Consider the following 16,732-nt stretch of genomic DNA (forward strand, 5'->3'; position numbering starts at 1 on the left):
GAGTTCCTTGCAACGTCTTCATGTCCGTCAGGCAGGGTTAACCTGACCTCGACCTCAATTCATGGATCAGTGATCAAGGTTAAAGTTACGTGATTAGGTCCGTTTCTCAGATACTACAAGCAGCAGGTCAACTATATGGTGTATGGAATGATTGTAAGGGTTACATGTCAGACTGGCAGGTTTCATCTGACCTAGACCTCTTTTTCATGGTTCATTGGTCATTGTTAATTTTTTGTGATTTTGGTCTGTTTTTTAATTACTGTAAGCAGTAGGTCAACTATAATTGGTGTATGGAATAATTGTAAGGTGTACATGTCTGTCTAGCCAGTATCATTTGACCTTGACCTCATTTCCATGGTTCATTGGTTAACATTAAGTTTTTGTGTTTTGGTCTGTTTTTCAATTACCATAAGCAATGGGTCAACTTTATTTGGTGTATGGAATAATTGTAAGGTGTACATGTCTGTGTGACAGTTTTTAACTGACATTGACCTCATTGTCATGTCTCTTTAAAAATGTTAAGTTTATGTGATACTTGTAGTAAAACCTTTATCGTTAAGACTTTCAACATAAAATCAATGGTCAGTAAAACAGGCTGTGTGTGCACTCTTGTTAAGATACACCAATTGTGCCAAATTTTATTTTTACATGTGTCACCATTTTTGTTTCCAGATACAACAAGAGCACCACGAGAAAATGAAACAAATGGAAAAAATTATTTTTTTGTGACACATGAACAAATGATGAAAGACATTGCTAATAATGAATATTTAGAATATGGAACACACGATGATGCCATGTATGGAACAAAATTAGAAACAATTAGACAAATTCATGTACGGTCACAAATGGCTATTCTAGATGTGGAACCACAGGTACATAATTTATTGAGTAGCAATTTGTTAAGAGATTGTCAGATGGGGTGTCCAAGATGACTTGGATTTTTTTAAGCAGACATCTTTTTTATGATTTTGTTTTGTCCAGAAACATGATTTATAGAAATTAAAACTTGATTTTAGTTCAGACTTTATAGGTTATTTAAATTATGTACCGTACATATGACAACTGTAGTTAAATGAACTTTCCATACAGCTTCAAACATTTAAACATCTAGTTATTAAAGTCATATGTAACAAGTTTCTTGTAATTATAATGTTTTGGAACTAATGCATGCATATATGCTAAACTAAGTTCTCTATAAACATCTTTTACATTTATTACAAATCTATAACATATTATCGACAAATAATATTTTATTCAGTGATTGTTGATCACAAGCTAATTAGCTTTCAAGTTTGTTCTGGATATTAATAAACAATCAACACAGAATCGTGGAGCACCTGAAAAATAAGTGAATTGATAGAGCGCCGATATTTTTCCATGAGTTGCCATTTGATAATTAAACTTTTCCATAACAGTTGTTGAATGTTTTGTGTATTTGATTTGTTCTTTATGAATCAATTATTACTATTTACCTTTGAGTGCAAGACTGTTTACATTCTCATTCATCACAGTTTTTCCCTTGTACTGGAGCTGTAATGTGGCTGAAATTCTTAAGAGATGTCTTGTTGTTAAGGTCCTGCATATGGAAATATATCGGCGAATTAGAGTACAGGAAGCCAATAATTAAATAGCAGTATATTTCTGAAGATTTTGATATGATAAAGGATTTTCTTTTACAAGAAAGTCCACATACACTTGTTTTATAGTCAAACTTAGCCTTCCAAGTATATAAAACATATTCAACCCTTTTATTTATTTCAAGCATCATATGACTTTAAGACTGAAGAAAAGTAACTTTGTTTACATGAATTTGCACCAAATTAAAGGTTATTTGTGATCAAACATTAATTGCCTTTAAAGGTGATTTTACTAGGACAATTCTATGAATTCTACCTTTATGGCAAAAAAATGGAAAGGTAAAACAGTTTGATTCCTATACAACAAGTTTGAAGATAAGCTCCACAGAGTAAACAGATGAAAATGTACTGTCTTCTCCATACACCTTATCGCTATTTGTCCGCCATTACTGGACATCACACAAGTTCCCGTAAAATTTTGACGTCATAATAGAAAATATCTGACGCCACAATGGAAAAGTGATTGTTGTGTGACGTCAAAAGTTCGAGCGGGACAGATTCTCAGGTCAAGCGGGAATAGCGATAAGGTGTATTAATCTTTACTGTTATGAAAATATAGAAAAACTGTTCTATCATCTGTAGCTTTCTCTTCTTTTATATCTACTGGTTGCACAGGTGAAACACTGTGCTGTACTTTGTTAGAATGTACTCCCAAATCAAGGATCGAAACCGTTGAAATCAGTCAGTCATTTTGTACCTTAGAAACTTGAACTTATATTCATTTAACAAGTAAAGACTGCAGGTGTTATAGTATGAATAGCAGTGGCGGATCCAGAACTTTTTGTAAGGGGGGCCTGCTGACTGACCTAAGGGGGGCCCTGCTCCAGTCACGCTTCAGTGATTCCCTAAATTATCAACCAAATTTTTCCCACGAAAGGGGGGGCCAGGGCCCCCCAGGGCCCCCCCTTGGATCCGCCTATGTGAATAGAAGGCCAGACAACTCTACAAAAAAATGTATAATATTGCCAACTATAAACTTAATTACATATGTAGTCCGGCAACTAGATGCATAACAAAACTTTTTATGCCCCCGCCTACGATAGTAGTAGGGGCATTACATGTATGTTTTCTGGTCTGTGCGTCCATTCATTCGTCCGTCTATCCAGTGTCAGGTTAAAGTTTTTGGTCAAGGTAGTTTTTGATGAAGTTGAAGTCCAATCAACTTGAAACTTAGTACACATGTTCCCTATGATATGATCTTTCTAATTTTAAAATATATAATGACACTTTACAGGCAATAAGAGTATTAAGAACAGGTGATTTTGCTCCAATTGTGGTGTTCGTAGCAGCACCCACAATAGCTGCAATACATGAGGTAAACATTTGTCTTTGGTGGTGTCATGTGACCAGGAGATACAACAGTGTTTTATTTGTAGATGTATATCCAGTCATTTAGTTTAACATTAATTAGTTTGGAAACTAATTATGTCTAAAACAAATAATTCAGTTATTTCAAATAATTAGATTTTGTGAGGTTGACGAAATTGAAATGCTATGTTTACTCTGAAAGTCTGCAGATTGCCTAAGTATAAACTTAATATCAAAAGAGAAATTAAATAACTATGTTCTGTGCATAAACATAAAATTCAAAACCTGTGTTTCTACTAAATAAAACGGTGAGATTGTTTAGAAACATACACATTTCTTTAGCTTTCTATAGGATATTTTGACAAATTTTTCACAAAAATTCCACTTAATTTTATAACAGAGATCTGTTTTGTGTTGAACTTTCAGCTTGTTTAAATGTATATTTCATAAGCTAGAATGAAGGTTACATGTACTTTTATCTTTGTTTGATATGAGAAACTGAATGACCGGATTTTTCACTAACATGTAGTATTTTTTAGTCGTTTGTTTACTTTTTATGTCATTACACATTTTATTTCAGTGCATGAAGATATATTGTTTTTACACTAATACCATTTGAAAATTCTGCAAATTATCTTCTGTATGCCTTGTCAATGTCTTTTTAATTCATATATGAGTGCATTTGAAAATGCCAGTGTTTTCAAAAAAATTAGAAAGTTAAACAATAACAGAAGGATTTGCAGAATTTCTACCTTGATGAATATATTTAATGTCAATCATTGCATGAATTTTTATTGTCTTTTGTCATTGAAGGCTTTGAAAATATTGCGTACTGCTGAATTTGCCCCATATGTTGTGTTCATAGCAGCACCGAGGATTTTTGAAATTTTACCACATCATAAATCCAAAGATATCAATGTAAGTGCTTGTAGAATATTTGTCTTGTCTGCTTTGTTGTAGTGATAGGTACCAGTCAGACTTTATTGATTCCTGGCATGTTAGAACACAACACTTTCAGATAGTCTGTTGCAATTACAATTTTTGTGAAAGGTGTCTTTTATTCATACAGTAATGTGCCAATAGTGACTGTCCTGAGGAAATTATATTTTTTTTTAAATTCACTTGTTAAAGAATAAAATTTTAAGATAAGACATTACCACCTGAATTTGCATGAAAGGACTGCATTAACAATAAATGGCCCAGAAAATTCATGAAAATTTTAATTTGGAAACAAAGCACTATTGTTGTTACATCTGCAAGACCTGTTTCATCTCAGCACAGGTAGTTATGTCAACACCAAATACATTTTCTGATTTAGTCCATTTCAGAATAATTACTTTTTAGTTGATCATTGATATTTGGTATACAGTGGCATTACCATAAAGGCATTTAATTTTGGGTGCCAGTCCACTCATTTATAGTGATTTGAAAAATAAGTTTTCAGCTACTCTGATCCAAATTTAGGTTTGTGTTTAAGGATGTTCGCTACTCTGTTTCAAAATAACAAGCTTTTTAAAAGAAAAAAAAGATGAAAAAATAACAAGGATTTTATAAGATTTTCAAAGATGACATTTTAAACTATATGTAATCAAATTATGGAAAGAAAAGTAGGGGTTAGAGGGCAAACTTTTTAATTGCACTTCATGGATAAAACCAGAGGATTCGAAATATCTGGCAAAAATTCAAAAACAAGAGGAGCGAACATCCTTAAATAAGGACATAGTACAGAATAAATCTTATCAAATTAAAAGAAAAAACATGAATTTAATTTTCACCATGAAATTGACTTGGCACATAACTATAGTATACATGTGGAAATTTTACTAGTTCGCATGCAGTAGGTACCTGGTATCAGCTTTCTTTTTTTTTTACAAGATAGACTCATGCTGTTAATAATTTTGTTATCTCTTATACCATATCTTTACTTTTTATGTATTGTTCACTTAAGCCTTAAACATTAACAGACATAATATGAACTTTCAAATAAATTTAGGGTTAATTATGAGCTTAAATAACACATATTAGAAAATAATCAGAGTTGGCTGTGAGACAAATAAATATATAAAGATGGGTTATAACATGGAATAACACTAGAAGAAAATAATCAGAGTTGGCTGTGAGACAAATAAATATATAAAGATGGGTTATAACATGGAATAACACTAGAAGAAAATAATGAGAGGTTAATCATGCAACAGAATAACAAATACCAGAAAGTAATGAGGGATCTATAAGGAGAGAATAAGTAATATAAAAGATGAAAAAAAACTAAGCATGAGGCAGAATAGCACATACCTAAAAATAACTATGGGTGAATTGTAGGGGCAAAATAACACATAGCAGATAATTATTATGGGTGAATCATGAGACAAAAGTAACACATAGCAGATAATTATTATGGGTGAATCATGAGACAAAAATAACACATAGCAGATAATTATTATGGGTGAATCATGAGACAAAAATAACACATAGCAGATAATGATTAGGGTGAATTGTAAGTCAGGAAATACATATCAGACAATTTTTAGGAGTTAATACTGAGACAAAACATGAAATTGCAGAAAATTACCCAGAGTGAATCCTGTGACCAAAAAAAAGCATACCAGACATAATTAGGGGTAAATCCTGAGACAAAATTACACATGCTAGACCATTATAAGGGTTGAATCCTGAATCAAAATAATGCATACTAGACCATTATTGGGGTTGAATTGGCAGACAGAATAACACATACCAGACAATGATAAGGGTGAATTCTGAGACAAGATAACACATACCAGACAATGATTAGGGTGAATTCTGAGACAAAATAGCACATACCAGACAATGATGAGGGGTGAATTCTGAGTCAAAATAACACATACCAGACAATAATGAGGGTAGAATTCTGAGACAAAATAACACATACCAGACAATGATGAGGGGTGAATCCTGAGAAAAATATCACATACCAGACAATGATGAGGGGTAAATTCTGAGAAAAAATACCACATACCAGACAACAATGAGGGGTGAATCCTGAGACAAAATAACACATGCCAGTCAATAATGAGGGGTGAATTCTGAGACAAAATAACACATACCAAACAATGATGAGGGGTGAATTCTGATACAAAACAACACATACCAAACAATGATGAGGGGTGAATTCTGAGAAAAAAGACCACATACAAGACAATAATGAGGGGTGAATCCTGAGACAAAATAACACATACCAGACAATGATTAGGGTGAATTCTGAGACAAAATAGTGCATGCCAGACATTGATGAGGGGTGAATCCTGAGACAAAATAGCACAAACCAGACAATGATGGGTGAATTCTGAGACAAAATAACACATACCAGACAGAGACAAAATAACACATACCAGACAATGATGAGGGGTGAATTCTGAGAAAAAAGACCACATACAAGACAATAATGAGGGGTGAATCCTGAGACAAAATAACACATACCAGACAATGATTAGGGTGAATTCTGAGACAAAATAGTGCATGCCAGACATTGATGAGGGGTGAATCCTGAGACAAAATAGCACAAACCAGACAATGATGGGTGAATTCTGAGACAAAATAACACATACCAGACAGAGACAAAATAACACATACCAGACAATGATGAGGGGTGAATTCTGAGAAAAAAGACCACATACAAGACAATAATGAGGGGTGAATCCTGAGACAAAATAACACATACCAGACAATGATTAGGGTGAATTCTGAGACAAAATAGTGCATGCCAGACATTGATGAGGGGTGAATCCTGAGACAAAATAGCACAAACCAGACAATGATGGGTGAATTCTGAGACAAAATAACACATACCAGACACAGACAAAATAACACATACCAGACAATAATGAGGGGTGAATTCTGAGACAAAATAGCACATACCAGACAATAATGAGGGTAGAATTCTGAGACAAAATAACCCATACCAGACAATGATTAGAGAGTATTCTGAGAGAAAGTATCACATACCAGACAATGATGAGGGGTGAATTCTGAGACAAAATAACACATACCAGACAATAATGAGGGTAGAATTCTGAGACAAAATAACACATACCAGACAATGATTAGGGTGAATTCTGAGACAAAATAGCACATACCAGACAATGATGAGGGGTGAATTCTGAGACAAAATAACACATACAAGACAATAATGAGGGTAGAATTCTGAGACAAAATAACACATACCAGACAATGATGAGGGGTGAATTCTGAGAAAAAAGACCACATACCAGACAATAATGAGGGGTGAATCCTGAGACAAAATAACACATACCAGACAATGATTAGGGTGAATTCTGAGACAAAATAGTGCATGCCAGACAATGATGAGGGGTGAATCCTGAGACAAAATAGCACAAACCAGACAATGATGGGCGAATTCTGAGACATAATAACACATACCAGACAGACAAAATAACACAAACCAGACAATAATGAGGGGTGAATTCTGAGACAAAATAGCACATACCAGACAATAATGAGGGTAGAATTCTGAGACAAAATAACCCATACCAGACAATGATTAGGGTGAATTCTGAGACAAAATAACACATACCAGACAATGATAAGTGGTGAATTCTGAGACAAAATAACACATACCAGACAATGATGAGGGGTGAATCCTGAGAAAATTCCACATACCAGACAATAATGAGGTAGAATTCTATGACAATAGTTATCAAAGGTACAAATACCACATACCAGACAATAATTAGAGTGAATCCTGAGACAAAACAACACATACCAGACAATGATGAGAGGTGAATTCTGAGACAAAATAACACATACCAGACAATAATGAGGGGTGAATCCTGAGACAAAATAACACATACCAGACAATGAGGGTAGAATTCTGAGACAAAATAACACATACCAGACAATGATTAGGGTGAATTCTGAGACAAAATAGCATATACCAGACAATGATGAGGGGTGAATTCTGAGACAAAATAACACATACCAGACAATAATGAGGGTAGAATTCTGAGACAAAATGTACTTACCAGACAATGTTGAGGGGTGAATTCTGAGACAAAATAACACATACCAGACAATGATGAGGGTAGAATTCTGAGACAAAATAACACATACCAGACAATAATGAGGGGTGAATTCTGAGACAAAATAGCACATACCAGACAATGATGAGGGGTGAATTCTGAGACAAAATAGCACATACCAGACAATAATGAGGGTAGAATTCTGAGACAAAATAAAACATACCAGACAATGATAAGGGTGAATTCTGAGACAAAATAACACATACCAGACAATGATGAGGGGTGAATCCTGAGAAAGAATACCACATACCAGATAATAATGAGGGTAGAATTCTGAGACAATAGTTATCAAAGGTACAAATACCACATACAAGACAATAATTAGGGTGAATTCTGAGACAAAATAGCACATACCAGACAATGATGAGGGGTGAATTCTGAGACAAAATAACACATATCAGACAATGATTAGGGGTGAATCCTTGGAAAAAATACCACATACCAGACAACGAGGGTAGAATTCTGAGACAAAATAACACATACCAGACAATTATTAGGGTGAATTCTGAGACAAAATAGCACATACCAGACAATGATGAGGGGTGAATTCTGAGACAAAATAACACATACCAGACAATAATGAGGGTAGAATTCTGAGACAAAATAAAACATACCAGACAATGATGTCAGATGAGGGGGGAATTCTGAGACAAAATAGTGCATGCCAGACAATGATGAGGGGTGAATTCTGAGACAAAATAGTGCATGCCAGACAATGATGAGGGGTGAATTCTGAGACAAAATAGTGCATGCCAGACAATGATGAGGGGTGAATTCTGAGACAAAATAACACATTGCAGACAATAATTAGCAGTGACTTATTAGATGGAATAGGATATAAGAGAGAACAATTAGGGGAATTCATGAGACAAAATAACATATATAACAGGGAACATTTTCGGGGAATCATGAGACAAAATAACATTAATAACAAAGAACAATAAGAATTCTCCAGTAGGGTACCCGTTTAATACACAAGGTCATGTTTAAAAATTACTTAAGGTCACTTTTAAGCAAACCAGAGAGTTCTAAACTGATCTGATTCTTGGTTTTGAACATTTTTTAAGGACTTGTGTCTTTTTTAAATGAGACATCAGGTCACAAGGTTGCAGATCGAAATTTACCATGTAGGAGCCCCAAGGGGTAAATCATGAGACAGGATAAAATATAACTGAACAATAAGAGGGAATTAAAAGACCAAGTACAACATGCAAAAAAATTAAAAGAAGACAAAATACTTTACATCAAATAACAAATTTGTATCAGAATAATCATTTTCCATTATTTCCCAATCATAATGCATGGTAAGAAAAAGAGTAAAAAAAATGTCCTAGATAGTTAAATATGAGTAATAACCATACACAAGATTCTTTGCTTCAAGATGATTTTTTTTTTAAATTGTGACATGACTGTTGCTTTTATTTATGTAACAAAAAAGATGGTATGAATTACCTTTTTGCATCAAAATTACAGAATTGTGGGTAATAAATTAGGATATTATTCTGATCATTTTTATTTTGTAAGACTTTTTGGGAGATAATACCATATATATAGGTTGTTTCCACTTGTATTGATACTTTTGTGATATAAATGTCTTATATTTTATTTCAGGATGTCAGTTTGGAAAAATTAGCTACAGAAAGTGATCTCTTAGAAAAGGCTTATGGACATTATTTTGACTTGAAAATAGTGAACAATGACATTGAAGAAACAATAAGAACTTTAGAACAAGCTATAGACGAAGTGTGTTCATCCCCTCAATGGGTGCCTGTAAGCTGGGTTTATTGAAACAGATTATAGTTAATAATAATGCCAAAATATTTATATATCAAAAACCAAATTTTTATAGAAAGTGCTTTTTGTTCAAGGTATGCAAAAAATGAAGGAAGTGTTATAATTGTTGATATTTTGTTAACTGTTGACTTATAATACAAATTAATTAATGTTCACCAAATTACAGGAACTAACTGTTGACTTATAATACACGTTAATAAATGTTCACTGAATTACAGGAACTAACTGTTGACTTATAATACACGTTAATAAATGTTCACCGAATTACAGGAACTAACTGTTGACTTATAATACACGTTAGTAAATGTTCACCGAATTACAGGGAAATGTACATGGTGCCATAATGAGGAACTATAGCCAAGAAATCAAGAATCCATATTTGTGATATATACATGGGAATTGTATAGAAGAGTATCAGTAATTTAAACTTGAGTAAATTTGTATACAATTAATCAAACATGATATTCAAAGGAAATAAAAACAAACCTAAACAACTGGAGTGTCTTATAATGTCATAATATTTTGAGATGATAGTTTGTTCTGTAGACTCATGAAAAATGTATGGTAATTTGGAGATTCAAATGTTCTATCTATTTACGGAAGTTTTGATTTTAATTCAATTTCAAATTGAAACATTTTCTATTTGCTTATCAGCAATTGATAGGCTAAAGGATTCTTCAAGAGGAAGGCTGTTTTTTGTTTCTTATCAAAAATTTTATTTAAAAGATTTTGAATAGTTGTGAATTTCACTGGCCAACAAAAGTAAGAAATAATTTTTACTGAGGAAATGTTAAGACCTTTTAGATAAATATCTATTACAAATTACCATTAATGAGAAACATAAAAAATTACAAATGAGTTTAGATGATTTTGAAAGTTTAGCTTGAAATGATAGTTATAGTTATATTAACTGAAAGTAGGAAGGAAATTAGAATGTTGGTTTTGATCAGCTTGAAAAGTTAGCAGATGTCTGATACTTGTAGAAACTATACCTAGATATATATATTTTCAATTGTTTTGTCAGTTTAAGATAGAAAATGACTATTTTTATTTTAATGGGAGAAAAAAGGGTTAATTTGTAAAATATCAATTTTTATTATGTTCAGATTTGTGTAACAAGTTTATTATTTTACATTTTAAGTAAGTCTTCATAGGGTTCACTGTGTGTATCTATATACATTGAAAACATATTTATTTTCTTAAGCTTCTAATTTTGGCTTTAACATATTTGCTTCTTACACAAATGGTTATTTTTTATGTATTAATGTGTAAAGAAAAATGAAATACTCACCAGAGATCTATCCCTTAAGGCATTGATTTGAGTATTTTGAAATGTTTTAAAGATGAAATGTCTCCACAACACCAAAGCTGCCTCTTGCTCATTAAATTTTAAGCTGATGAACAAAGATTTCATCAAAAGACAAGACATCATGGACAAGTGACCAGCATTTAGTTTTCTTGGTCAAGTCTATTTCATGGATACTATGGAAGGATTGTATGGTATATATGCCTGTTGGTAGGGGTTAATATGACCTTGACCTCAAGGTCATGGTTTAAAGGTCAAAGTTAAGTCTTTTTGTGATCAAGTCAGACACTATAAGCAGTAGGTCAACTATATGACCTTGATTTATTCATGGATAACCTGTAGTAAAACATTGATGTTAAATACGTTCCACATAAAAATTCGATCAACATCATTTAAGTAGGCCATACATTTCAGCATGTGGACTCTTGTTATGTTTCAAAACAAAATTTTAAAAGGTTGTGAAAATGTTAATAATTCAGTTTACTTTGCAACAAAACACAGTGATTCAAATTATTGAATGATTTTAACTAAACTTATTTTAAAAAGAGGATCGATGTTGAATAACATGTGGATCACGTTTTGACCATCCCGCTACAATGGTTATGTAATATTGATTTTCATACTTTCATCCTGTAATTACTAAAGTGAAATTCTAACTGCTGGTAAATTTAAGGAGATTGAATAGGGATTTGAGCTAAACATGTACAATTGTGCATTTTTATTTCCCTGTACTTAATAAATTGAGTCATACCAAACTTGCTATGAAGTTTTTGCTTATTGAGTTTGATGCAAAAACTTTAAAATATTGAAAGTTGTTAAAATAAAAACTTTAAGGTACTATTTGACAAGAATGCTGTTATAAAATTAACTTAATAAGAGGATTAGGGTTATGTAATAAACTAAACTAAGAAGCTTGAAATTCTCATTTTTTTTATTTTTTTTGAAATGGCGGTCAGAAAGACTTTTAAAATGTGCTTGAAAATCCTATGTATCATTTCATTTAATTTTCAGATAGTCATGTTACATATGATTTTATTTTGTTTCAACTTTAAACATAGAAAAAGCCAACCACTCCCCTTTACCTTATTCCATCTTGCTTTACCTTATTCCATCTTGAAGAAGTATATGGTATAGAATAATGTGTTATTTGGATTTCAGAACAAAATTGACACTGAAGAAAGTAGTCCAAATTATTAATGTACAATTTATAGATATTTACACACACACACATGCACATACACTGAAATTAAAAAGTGTTTTGTGTACCTGTAATGTTTTCTTTGTTGAACCAGGAAAAAAACTTGGTAAAATGAATATAGAATGAATTATCAGATTATATTACATGTGATAGATATATGTAGCCAGTGAGTTGTAACAGATTAGTTAATAAAGGTTGTTATATATTTACTGCTGATATACAATAAAGATATAAATTATTCTCATTGTTTCTGATGTCATTCTTTCTCTACATTAAGGAACATTGTACATGGTTTACTTCAGTATATTATATGTGGCATACTAATGGAATTGTAAGTGCTTCAACAAAAAAAACAGTACTTTACACAAAAGTCTTCTCAAAGGTACAGTACCTTACATGAAAGTTGAAAGATTCAAACAGATATTTTAAGTTCACTAGCCGATTAATTCTGAAATAAAAATTGACCATTTCTAAGAGACGAAAGTTTATATGAAAGGAAAACAGACCAAAACCTTCAGATCAGAGCAAAAAAGTTAACCTCAAATGACAAAGATCTCAAAGAGAGCAAAGTTGCCAAACAAAACCATTAGCACACCTGAAAGTACAAAAAGCTTAAACATAGACTTCACATGGAAATAAAAGTTATAATATATGTACATGAATATAACACCTTACAGAATATTACCATTCATATAGACTCCAAAAATCACATGACTTTTATCAAAGTATCAAACATTCCACCAGATACGATGCCACTCATGAAAGTTAGCCCCTAAAAGCTTCCACCAGATACCATGCCTCTCATGAAAGTTAGCCCCTAAAAGCTTCCACCAGATACCATGCCTCTCATGAAAGTTAGCCCCTAAAAGCTTCTACCAGATACCATGCCTCTCATGAAAGTTAGCCCCTAAAAGCTTCCACCAGATACCATGCCTCTCATGAAAGTTAGCCCCTAAAAGCTTCCACCAGATACCATGCCTCTCATGAAAGTTAGCCCCTAAAAGCTTCCACCAGATACCATGCCTCTCATGAAAGTTAGCCCCTAAAAGCTTCCACCAGATACCATGCCTCTCATGAAAGTTAGCCCCTCAAAGCTTCCACCAGATACCATGCCTCTCATGAAAGTTAGCCCCTCAAAGCTTCCACCAGATACCATGCCTCTCATGAAAGTTAGCCCCTAAAAGCTTCCACCAGATACCATGCCTCTCATGAAAGTTAGCCCCTCAAAGCTTCCACCAGATACCATGCCTCTCATGAAAGTTAGCCCCTCAAAGCTTCCAACACATACTTTACCTTTATACCTTACATTTTTGTCCCCCATGCAACACGGTGCTGGGGATATAGAAATACCGGGTGTCAGGTCTTGGAAACACTTTTATGCCTACATTTCTTGTAAGATATTAATCTAAAATGTTCATCAGATCCCAAGAAAATTATTGTAACAACACTGTCCCAGGTTAGCTGGAGGGTTGAGTGCTCACAAACATTAACTATGTGCCTGTCCCAAGTCAGGAGCCTGTAGTTCAGTGGTTATCGTTGGTTCATGTCTGTTATATTTGTTTTTAAATTGTTTTGTTATAAATTAGGCCGTTAGTTTTCGCAATTGAATTGTTTCATATTTTTCATGTCAGGGCCTCTACGGTATGGGTTTTTATCATTGTTGAAGGCCATATGGTTGCCTGTAATTGCTTACAACCATTTCATTTGAACTTGGTGGATAGTTGTCTCATTGGCAATCATACCACATCTCCTTATTTTTATAAAGTCCTATTAGATCTCTAGCAGTAAAAAAAAAACATACATGTTTTCTAGATGTATACATTTTATGTCAATATTTTACCCGAAGAAAAACGTTTCATGAAGTGTCCATAAATAAGACAATTCGAATTATATTATTTTTATACTTTACATTATAATTCCTATATATCCGAGTTTACATCAGATATGAGATGCAATTGTAATGTAGTCAATTTACATTGAACAAATGAAAAATCAGTTTATCTTTTCATAGCTGTCATAAAATTTTGATAATAAAAACAAATGTAAATTATGCGTGTACAGCTGTCATCTAATTATTGCAGTTGAAAATTGTAAAGATTGATTTGATAAAAGCGTTAATTTAGATATCTGCTCTTGGAGAGGGTTTGTTAAAATACTGAAATCTTAATTCTTATCGTGAAAGGGTAAGTCGGGTACACTTTTTGCATTTAGGGGTGCTTTCGTGCTTTAGTTGTACTTTTTTCTCCTTATAACATATAAAAAAAAATAATTGATTTAGCATCTTGTTTAAGATTTGATTATTTTCATATGTAGATTTATAAACACTATTATTTCACATTTCTATAAAACCTGATATATAGGTCAAGTTCCAGACCTGTATAAGGGGAATACGAAACCTTTTGATATTCTTAGGAGGGTTTTTTTTCTCGGATTGATCATTTATTTGCTTATTTTTTCCGCGTGAAAAATAAATTTTCACTTTTGTACATATTTGTCTCAAGCATTTTGTGCTGAAGGTTATTCATTTTCATCCTGTTTAGTGCAGTTATTTATTTTCAGTTCTTAGGGAGCTACCATTTGATTTTTATGGGAGGGGTTAGGATGAAATTTTAAAAAAAAAGGCAGGACAGGAGTTTTGAGTAAAAAAAAAGGCAGGATGAGCAACTTTGCCAAAAAAAAAGGCAGGATGACAATTTATGTAAAAAAAGTCAGGATAAACTAATAAAAAAAAATGGCAGGACCGAAAAGAGTGAAAAATAAATAGGCAGGACAGAGATTACAACTAAAAAAAATTGCAGGACAAAATTTTTCATCCTAGCCCCCCCCATAAAAATCAAATGGTAGCTCCCTTACCAGGCCAAGGTACTCATTTTCATAATCCTCCAAGAAAATCAAATTGGCATCCTGTAAGTTTCAAAACAGAATGCGTGTTTGAAAAAGAAACACATGCTGCTATAACTGTTAATGCAATTTTAAATCTTACTTGTATTGAATTATATCATTTGATTTGGCACAATATCAAAGTCTTATTTGTTAAAAAGTACTACAAAAAGAGAAGTCCGGTGAATGTACCCCACTCCCCTGCAACCCCTCCACCCATGCCTTTTAATTTAGGCCAAACAGAATTAACAACAGTGTTTTATTTTACTTTCTTGAAAATAAAATGTTGCCAGTAATTTTTATACGACCGCAAATTGTATATTGGTATCACGTCAGCTTCGTCCGCCATTTGGTTTCCGGACAATAACTTTAGTAAATGTGAATAGAAATCTATGAAATTTTAACACAAGGTTTATAACCACAAAAGGAAGTTTAGGAATTAGGGGCCAAAAAGGGGCCCAAATAAGCATTTTTCTAGTTTCCAGACAATAACTTGTGGAAAGGTGTATGGATCTCTCTGAAATTAGACCACAAGTTTCCATTCCACAAAGGGATGGTTAGGATTGGCTTTGGGGGGTTATGGCTCACACCGTTTAGGAATAAAGGGCAAAAAAGGGGGAAAAACAAGGGTTTCCTGGTTAATGGACAATTAAAAAAAAGTACAATGTTATGTTTGCATTACCTCCCTTACACTGCTTTTAAATTATGTATAAAGAAATGTTGTATTGTCTTGAGGTGATTAGCTGTCAATTTAATATTAGAAGTTACTATTAAAAATGCTGATTAAGGAATACTAATTTTCGCCATGATTATGTATGTCATTTTCTATTTTAAGACTTTTATGATGTATTTAAATGGGTAATTATGGTTGCAAACTCCATTGGAAATTTGAATTGAGATTATAACCATATCTTGAGGGAAAGATTTTTTTTTTAAGGGGGGGGGGGGAGGTGAAAAAAAATTGTGGGGGGGGGGAAGAAATTGTTGGGGGGACAATTTTTTCTCATTTCAGATTTCAGAAATTAAAAAGAAAATTTCTTCAAAAATTTTGCAAAAAAGGAGGGGGGGGGGGTCAATTCGCAACAGCATAGTGTATTGCACAAAAGCATAAAATTGAATATAAATTCAAATCATATAACCAATTCTAAGTTCTTTAACTACAGTTATTCTGTGTCAGAAACCTATTATGTGTCAAATATTTAATTACAATCCAAATTCAGACCTGTATCAAGGGCAAATATTGTGTCCATTTTTGCCCCAACTGTTTAGGGTTGGACCTCTGCGGTTGTATCCAGCTGCGCTCGGCAAAGCAATTTATTTTCTTTTAACTGCGACTATTTGTCTTTGGTTACCACACATGTATAGTCTGCCATAATAGTAGTTTGGGCGTTTTATGTCCTACAAAAAAAACTAAATATTATAAGTCGTCGATTCCTTTGCAGATTTTCTTTTCAGAATTATATTTTAGGCTCTGACCGTTTCTTTTTTTAGGGGACATGGTTTTCCTCTCGTGACAAACATTTTTTCG

General features: G+C 33.0%; 1 protein-coding gene and 1 long non-coding RNA gene across 19 annotated transcripts in view; both read left to right on the top strand.

The window, feature by feature from the left end:
- The window catches only part of LOC127739383 (peripheral plasma membrane protein CASK-like), a 229,056-nt gene extending 218,741 nt beyond the window's left edge, over positions 1-10,315 (top strand). For 11 of the 18 annotated variants that reach the window (XM_052251086.1, XM_052251085.1, XM_052251091.1 and 8 more), the window contains 3 exons: positions 673-875; positions 3,762-3,866; positions 9,638-10,315. In XM_052251086.1, the coding sequence (XP_052107046.1) occupies positions 673-875; positions 3,762-3,866; positions 9,638-9,814 (485 nt within the window). In that variant the 3' untranslated portion in view covers positions 9,815-10,315. Of the gene's footprint in view, positions 1-672; positions 876-2,874; positions 2,956-3,761; positions 3,867-9,637 lie in introns of all 18 variants that reach the window. The other 7 variants (XM_052251094.1, XM_052251088.1, XM_052251095.1 and 4 more) reach the window with 1 other exon arrangement.
- LOC127739420 (uncharacterized) lies at positions 7,004-9,631 on the top strand. Its single transcript, XR_008000435.1, has 3 exons — positions 7,004-7,167; positions 7,727-7,941; positions 8,204-9,631. It is a non-coding gene; the product is annotated as an uncharacterized LOC127739420 (long non-coding RNA).
- Positions 10,316-16,732: the final 6,417 nt, after the last annotated feature.

This window comes from Mytilus californianus, unplaced genomic scaffold, assembly GCF_021869535.1.
Source record: "Mytilus californianus isolate M0D057914Y unplaced genomic scaffold, xbMytCali1.0.p SCAF_4, whole genome shotgun sequence".
Taxonomy (NCBI): Eukaryota; Metazoa; Mollusca; class Bivalvia; order Mytilida; family Mytilidae; genus Mytilus; species Mytilus californianus.